At 45.3% G+C, this 8,675-nt stretch overlaps 1 protein-coding gene across 1 annotated transcript; it reads right to left on the bottom strand.

Annotated features, from left to right (window-relative positions):
• Positions 1–1,014: 1,014 nt before the first annotated feature.
• LOC144108783 (ATP-binding cassette sub-family C member 2-like) lies at positions 1,015–8,355 on the bottom strand. The gene is made up of 3 exons (XM_077641962.1): positions 8,297–8,355; positions 3,599–3,792; positions 1,015–1,393 (listed from the first exon to the last, which is right to left on the bottom strand). Exons 2-3 carry the CDS (start codon positions 3,715–3,717, stop codon positions 1,183–1,185), a joined length of 330 nt encoding a protein of 109 aa, XP_077498088.1. The 5' UTR covers positions 3,718–3,792; positions 8,297–8,355; the 3' UTR covers positions 1,015–1,182.
• Positions 8,356–8,675: the final 320 nt, after the last annotated feature.

The raw sequence follows: 8,675 nt of genomic DNA, 5'->3' as shown, positions 1-8,675 counted from the left end.
TGGAGCAGGTCTGTGACACAATCAATGTCAGCGGACCTGCAAGCAATGCCTCTCCGGCCGAACGGTCGCACCTCAGAGATCTGGAGGTAGTGGGTAGTGAGATCTTAGCTCCTGCTGAAGGACCTTGGGGCTTTTCATCTTGATCGTTCCCTCACCGATCGGCACGAGAGCCACAGGGATGATGTCAATTCCATTTTTACGAAAATTTTCTAGCGGCAAGCTTTGGGTGGGCAAGCTGGCAAACCAGGTTGCCGTCCCTCCACCCGGGGAGGTCAGCGACATAACTGAGCCAAACGCACCCTCAAATGCACATTAACCTGGCCTACAGACCTAACCTGAGACCTGGCCAAATCCCCCACACAGAACGGCCTCACCAGAGATGACCACGTAGGCACCTACAGGACACCACAGTTGAGCTCGAAGCCAAGCACCAGAAAGAACACGTCAGCACCGTCCAGCCGTCAGCGTCCGTAACTCGGCGGTCTCTTCTATTTGTAGAGCGCACGTCATCTTTTCTAAAACATTTCCCAGGGTGGCTCAATGCCGCATTTATGACGTGGAAGAGAGCATTAATTTAAGCGTCGTAAGTCCTGTGCATAGGAGGGACGCTTTCATAGCCGGAGGTACGTGGTACAGATACTCTGCGACTTCCACGCCCCACGGGTGGCCTTACATTCCGCGCATAATTTCATCAGCAAATTTCTTATGCGTAGTCGCACGCTGATGGCACGTATCAACAAAACAAGGGGGTAGAAGAGACGCGACGAGAGAATTGTCTTGACTGCACCACACCAAAGCATCTGGAAACAGTTATCGGTTGCAGAAAAAAACATCTTTATTTAAGTACGACGCGTCATGCTCAATGTATTCACCCAGGTACATTATGTACTCAGCACGCTAACCACGTGCCAGTTCCGAGCTATGGACGCTCACAATGCTTTAGAGACATCAGCGAAGCTTTGCATGGCAAAGCAATGCCATGGGGTAATGAGGGGTGCTGTTTTTGGGAGGCTTTAGGTGGGGAGCTTGGGCAACCCTTGACCGTGCGCTCAAAGTTCAGCACACCGGCCTTTTCAACCTTGCCTCACACCGGGTATACTACATCGGCGTCTTCGTGTTCTGCAGCACGGTGCTCCGTAGGAGGTAGGCAGGCATCTCTCGGCCACGTGATCGGCCCCGCAATTAAGCGTGTGGTACACTGTTGAGAATCCGGGCTGCCACGAAGCTCGAGCTTGGTCGCACCGCCGGGAACGCCGCTTCGGGCGAGGTGATTCCGTTGGGTGGAATGACGCCCGCGTCCCTTGCGATGTCGTGGAAGAGCGACGTGGGGTCTCCCAGGAGCTCCTTTGTGGGACCGAACTCGGCCACCTCGCCATCGGCCATCACGAGGATCCTGGATGGAAAGTGAGGCGGTAAAAAAAATTAAACGTATAAAAGTCTCCTTACGAGTCGAAATGCGAAAGCATTGCGAGTACCGTTGCCTCCTCTGTTACTTAGGAAATTAATGATGGGTGACAAATAAATACTGAGGTAATTAATTAAAATAAATAATCAATTATTTATAATTTCATTTTTAAATTATTACTACGTGTCGTATTTAATGAGTAGTCGTTAATAATTAGTTTCATTACCTATTATTCAATTCATTTCATTATTTCATTGTTCGTTCAATTCTGGAGGAATTGCTATAATTCAATAATTTCGTAAATTACTCGGAATAGTTAGAGAGAATAATTGCCTTATTATTCAATTCGTTATTCTGTTTGGTAATTCAGTTATCTAAACTTTCTGTAAATCACTACTAATCATTACAAATCGTAGCTACACTATTCTGAATGATCGACAGGTCATAAGGACACGCCCTGTCCACACTTCCTGTTTACAGCCCCTGGTGACGAATCCTGCCCTCGCCACTCATGAGGCAAGAAATGCCTTCGCATTAGAAACTCTTAACCTGTGAACAAACTTCGCAGCCTCTAGAGGCGCGTAACAATGAAACAAATTAATTCTCGCGACTGCACTCTGTACTATGAGAGAAAAAGTGCTATGAAAAATATTCTTTGCTGTCCACAGTTTACTCTGAGAAGAAAAAACAGGGAATAAACAGAACGGCCGCGGCTCTAGGCATGGCTTGGGGGAAGATGAGACCTACGTCAATGATATTGGCGGCATTATGGAATTTGTATATAGTGAAGCACGTCACGAAAGGTCAGCTAGAAGTGAAGCAAACTTCATCACAGTATTTCAGTTCTTTTTGTTTCAGGTCGAGGCATGAAATATATTGAACGAGACGTATTTCATTTTTTACGTGCTTAGAACAGAAAAGTTTCTAGTTTACGCTACGACCATCGGAAAGATGCCTTCATCCACAACCTTGCTTCTTGGGCTAGTTGAAGGCTCACATCGATGAGCAACTTTTTAATCACAAAAAAAGAGGTGGGGAAATGAGAGTGAAAGGACGCAGCGCTAACTGGCAACTGAATTTAATTCACGCACGGGGTCACATAAATACTGAAGCGAGCTAAATAAACGAAGGTAGGAAACCACAGCGCATGCGCGAGTAAATTTCATCGAAGAATGTCGTTCAATAAAAAAATTCAAAATTATATGCTCGTGGAATAAAGTATAATCCAAACGTCATTTATAATGCAGCTTCTGTTACTTTGCTCGCGGATGACGATGTGACAACCCAGGTCTAAGCTCATAATCATCCCAAGTGAACTGATAAATGTGACACCTCAATATTGAGACCCCTCAACTTGAGCGTCATGAAAAATACGCTCTTGATTGCGAAAAGAAAATACGTAACAAAAAACACGATAGAAAAACTGATCGGCTTTGGGCAGTACGGTTCACGATGCATGCTTCGTTGCTATGCCACATGAGATAAAATCTGTGAATACTATAGAACAAATGCTACAGGTATTAATAAAGACACCGAATACAACACTGCTTGTCGAGTAAGTTACAACTGTACCCCTACATAAGCTCAGCCGTGTCACCCTTTTTTAAACCACGTAATAATTGCAATGAGAGCCATTTGAGTTAAGCCAAATCAATACGAAAGAAAGCTACGCAAGTAATACCACACGGTCTCTGAACCGTGCTGCTTAGTTGTGTTTTGTGCTAAGTTGTTTAAATTTTAACATGCTTAGTGTTCTTTTTTGGCAATACTGCCGCCCCTATCCTCAATACTATCATCTCTTAATCAACAGAGCAAAAGCATGCACTGCATAACTAAGGACTGTCCCGTATCTGTCCAATTAAGTCCGCTTTGAGCCGTCGGTTAGCATCCTACGTCCGCAAACTTCACAAACCTCACTCGCCCACCATACCACCGTGTCATTCTTTGTCCTCGTATAGGCCAAGTCACGCCATGTATATCACATCAGGTCTTGGTGTGTCGCATCGTGTAATGCCATGCCATGCCACTCCATACCCTATCACATCATATCATTCACTCTCTACTGAGCCATGTTTTCGACGCCATTTCATGCCATGCCATGCCAGGCTATGTCTCGCTGAGCTTTCCACGCTGTGCCACGCTGTTTAGGACTACGCCCTTGCGCCGCACCACCCTGTGCCACTTGGGGCGTACTTGTCGTTGTCCAGGACGGTGTGGACGCGGTGAGCGATGGCGAGAGGCGTGCAGTTGGAGAAGCACATGCGCAGCGTGGTCTGGATGAGTCGGTCCGTGTCGCCGTCCATCTGCGACATGGCCTCGTCCAGCACCAGGATCTTGGGTCGGCGAACCAGTCCGTGGCCATGCACGCCAGCTGCCGGTGGGCGACGCTGGGGGAAGAACACACACGAGGCGAGCCGCTCATACCTTATTGAAGAACTGCACAGAACTATCGAAACCCCCACCGTACGCCTCTCAAAGTGCCAAAAGGACGCGCATTGACATGCTGGGAGACATGCATCGAGAAATAGAACCAATGATGGAGAATACGTTGCATGCCATAAACGCTGCGCTGACTAGTATTAAGATGCATTTAGAAAAGTTTTAAATGAGTGTACATTCTACAGATCGATTCTAGCAGTTAACGACTGATCGCTGTCATGAGCTTCTTGAGAACTCCAGCGCTCCGGCTGGTCGATAATTTATCGATCGTTCTCACACTAGCGCTTGTCGAATTTGAGGTAACAAGAGATCGAGAACCGCCCAGTACCCTTGACTATTGACGAAGACGAAGAAGAATGTACGAGCTTTGGATAATGTCCATGGCTGCAGGATGATGTGACGTGTCCGTCGACTGGCCATTTGCACTGACTAGAAATAATTATCGTTGGACACCCACAAGGTAGTACAGAGAAAAGCTGGTCATTGCAGAAACTCGCCATTCGGAAGCAAATTCTTGGAACTTGATAAAGTTTTCTGTTTCTGTCCAAATTATGAATATGCCATCAAGAAAACGTTTGTAAAGATCCTGTTTGGTTAAATAAGAGGAAAAGAAGTATGATTCAATTTTGTTCATGAATATGCTGCCGTAATTTGGTGCAATTTTTGTTCCCTTAGTTATACCACTCGTTTGAAGATAATATGAGATGTTGAATTGGAAAGTGTTAAGTTTAGCGCCCGAATTTGCAAGTGCCTTGATAGCACTTGGACTCGGAGGGTCTAGGATTCTGTGTTCTTTAGAGGCTCCGACCATGGACTGGATTCCGTCGTGATGTGGGATGTTAGTGTACGAGATATTTCCTGAGAGAATTATCCGATGTCACCTTCACGTCAACAGCAACAGAACCAACACTAGGCTCACAACAAGCTTCCGTCTCCCAGCAGAACTTCGGGCACGAGGTCGCCACGCCGAAACAAAGGTATGACCTCAGACAACGCTGTGGCTCAGCCCAAAGGCTGAATTTAAAGCAAAAATGACAGGCCGACCAGGCTCACGCACCCACCATTTTTCCTTCTGCTAATCTCACACGCTCTAGGATTTTTTTTAAGTTTAAGAAAATTTATTGACAAGCTAATCAGGCACGAGCTCCACATAAAATCTCTTCATATATCTTAAATCAGAAACTGTACCGAAGGGACTTTTCGTATCTCTATCCCCATCCATGAGTATCCTTTCAGAATACAATCGAGAAGCATGGAGCAAAGAACTATTTAAGGGTTCTTTACACCTCCTGAAAAAAACAATTGTGCGCTTTTAACAGACATTAGCATCAATAACACTCGAGGAGAGGCGGTCGCGTCACAACATGGTACTCTCAGAATGCGAGACAAATGAGCTTGAGGTCTTTCAGTTGAGGAAAATTAAGCAAATTTGGACGAAGGAACTTCGAAAATTATCTCGTGATGGCATTGTAGTTGAGGCAGGTATGGAGCGCACAATAGTATTACTACTAGCAACGCACATATCCTCACCCGACAATAATAACGAAACGGTAAACGAACATGCAACCACATAAGACCGAACAGCTGGAGAGCCACACCTTCCGGAAAACATTATCAACCTATCAAGCTCACAACTCGCTCACGATGAAAAGTCCCTTTTTGCCCCGTGGCCTAAAATTCTGCCCAAATAATGGCCAGTATAATGAATACCAATTACTCAAGGATCTCGATGACTTTTCCCGAACACTTAGACTACGGGAATAATTTTTCCACAAACCAAGCCAAAAATATTGCTCGGTGCCCGAAAGCTCAGGAACAGTGGACACTCAAAACTGGCAGAGATAAATATCAAGACCTATATACAAAAACGGTACAAAAGGACATACTTCCGGCATTCGGGACACGAAAATCTGGCCCACCCAACTTCCCAAAGAAGAAACGTAACGCCTTACTCACTTAGGAAACGAACCGTCGTCGTCACTGAACCCGCCGACAAGGTTGAAGGTATAGTTGTTTTGGACAAAGATGATTATATTCAGGAGGCCAACCGCGAGCTCAACGACTCAAAATTCTATAAAGAACTATCATCAGACCCCACCTCTAAACACCAGAATATCATTGAAAAACCTCTCAATAAACTAACCGATGAAGGTGAATTATCATGGAGAATAAGTAAGGCGCTGACACCAAAAAATGCATCCACGTGGCGCTTTTACATGCTTCTGGAAATACACAAAAGAACCATCCGGGGAGACCTATTTTTTCTGGTGTTGGCACACTGAAGGAACCGATCTACGTATACATCGATTCTCCTATCAAACATATACCTCCGAAACATCCATCGTACGTACGAGATACTATTTCCTGAGAGAATTATCCGATGTCACATTCCTTCATGGCACTTTCCTAGTTACCTTGGACGTGGTGTCACTTTACACTAACAGCCCACATCACGACGGAATCCAGGCCATGGTCGTTGCGTATAAAGAACACAGGATCCTAGACTCTCCCAGTCCAAGTGCTATCGAGACGCTTGAAAATTTGGTCCTTAAACTTAACACTTTCCAATTCAACCACTCACATTATCTTCAAACTAATAGTACGGCTAAGGGCAGAAACATTGCACCAAATTACGGCAATATATTTATGAACAAAATTGAATCAGGCTTCCTCACATCCAACCGAACCGGCTTTTTACAAACGTTTTCGCGATGACATATTCATAATTTGGACAGAAAAAGAGGAAGAGCTAATTCAGTTATTCACCTCATTCAGCAACATATATTCATACCTCTTTCACACACAGCTACTCAACTATCAGCATTAACTTCCTTGATCTGCTCGTTCGTGTTGAACGGGGTGTATTAATCACTAGCGTTTATAATAAATCCACAGACAAACAACAGTACCTTCATTTCAACAGTTGCCACCCACGCCATTGCAAAACTTCAATTCCAAACTCACAGGCTATCCGATTCAAACGCATTTGCTCTCGATCAGAATATTTTCAAGAAATGCTAAATACAGGTGCGAAGTTCTAACGAAACAGCGCTACCCGTCTTTTATCATCAACGATGCCAATAAAAGGGCGGAAGTTACAAATATTAATCACATCAATGCGTAATCCCCGCCAAAACCACATCGCTATAATCTAGTGCTGACGTTAACAGACAACCTCCCGAATATTAAAAAAAATCCTTAAAAAAACAATTTAACATCACACAACAAAGTTTGCAGCTCTCAAAAATTTTTCAATTGGTTCCCCAGGGAACATAAAAAAGGCGCAGAAATTTAGAAAACCACCCTGCGCATTCAACGGTTAATAAATCGAGGCCAGTGGGCTGCACACGGTGCGGAAATAAGAGATGCCAAGTTTGTAAACACATGCAAACCCCAATACTGGCTAAAAGTACCCGTTCTGATTTCAAACATGTTATCCCAGGGGGCATAAATTGCGATTCCAGTAATGTTGTTTACATGTTCAAGTGTGGCAAATGTCAAATGCAATACATTAGCCAGACAATTGATTCAGATTAAGATTTAATAACCACCGCTCACACACTCAATCTCTCTCTGGCCTCCCACTTTCGAGACACCTCCGCGAAAATTTACGAGCTTGATAAACTTAAAGATATTGCAAAGTAGTTTTAAAAACACTCGGAAACGCGAACAACATGAATCATACTTCATTTTCAGATTTAACACAGTGCATAAGGGCATCAACGAATACCATGGCACCCTATCGTCTCGTTCGATGGCAGAAACCAAAGAAAATTCCAACCGTAATAGACAAAGTACCACCACCGACTGAGTCATCTGCGGTCATACCGCTGTTGCATGTCAGTTTCGGCTAGTTGTTTCCATCAGCCGTTAAACTCATTCCGCGTAGCCGCGTGCCCACCCAGCCCGGCCTCCCTCTATCACCTCGTGCGCGTGCGCGAGTGTGCGTGCGTGTGTGTGTGTGTGTGTGTGTGTGTGTGTGTGTGTGTGTGTGTGTGTGTGTGTGTGTGTGTGTGTGTGTGTGTGTGTGTGTGTGTGTGTGTGTGTGTGTGCGTGTGCGTGTGTGTGTGTGCGTGTGCGTGTGTGTGTTCATGGGTACGCGACGCGCCACTTTGCTTCCCTAATATGGCAGTGGTGTCTGTTGTGTTTTCTCCCGCCCCCTTTTTCTTTTCTTTATTTCTCTTCTTTTTAAGCCTTGTTTGTCAAGTCTCATGCTATAAGAACACGCACCGATGCACTGTGTGATCATTCTTGAAAAAATCGGTCCTCCGATTGAAACGTGCAGTACAATAAAAATGTTTCCTCATCGTTCCCTCATCAGGATGCTGTTACGCGGAAAGAGGTGCCTCCGCTGGACTTCCTTTGTAGTAATGGCTGTCACCGTAAAATAAATAAAAACGAAAATATTCTGCAGGCAATTACTCGCTATACCTGGCTTAAGCCATCTCTTACCCGCAGACTTGTCAAGTGTGGCCAGAAATCCGGGAGTGAGGTAGATGAACTCTCCCGCCTCGCCGCACGATTTCTTATGTTTTGTGAACGGCTTGTCTCCGTGCTGCTCCTCGGGCATGTCGACGCGCACGTCACTCCTGTAGAAGGCGCTCGACGAAAGTGCCCGTGCGCTCCTTCTCTTCGGCCACGTCATGGGTACCTCGATGATGGCGTGTCCGTAGGTGGCTTTGTGAAGGAACTCGGAGGCGGATCGGAGCAGGGTCTGTGCATATTAATCACCATTTTAAAAATCTGTACTCATTGCGTCCCAAAAAATTAAAACAAACTGTCCGTTGTTGCTCAGCATATACGCTCGTAGTATCTCTCGCTTACTGAGAGC

The sequence above is a fragment of the Amblyomma americanum genome, chromosome 10 (assembly GCF_052857255.1).
Source record: "Amblyomma americanum isolate KBUSLIRL-KWMA chromosome 10, ASM5285725v1, whole genome shotgun sequence".
In the NCBI taxonomy this organism is placed as follows: Eukaryota; Metazoa; Arthropoda; class Arachnida; order Ixodida; family Ixodidae; genus Amblyomma; species Amblyomma americanum.
Note: the sequence above shows the minus strand (reverse complement) of the source record. Positions and strands in the feature narration are given on the sequence as shown.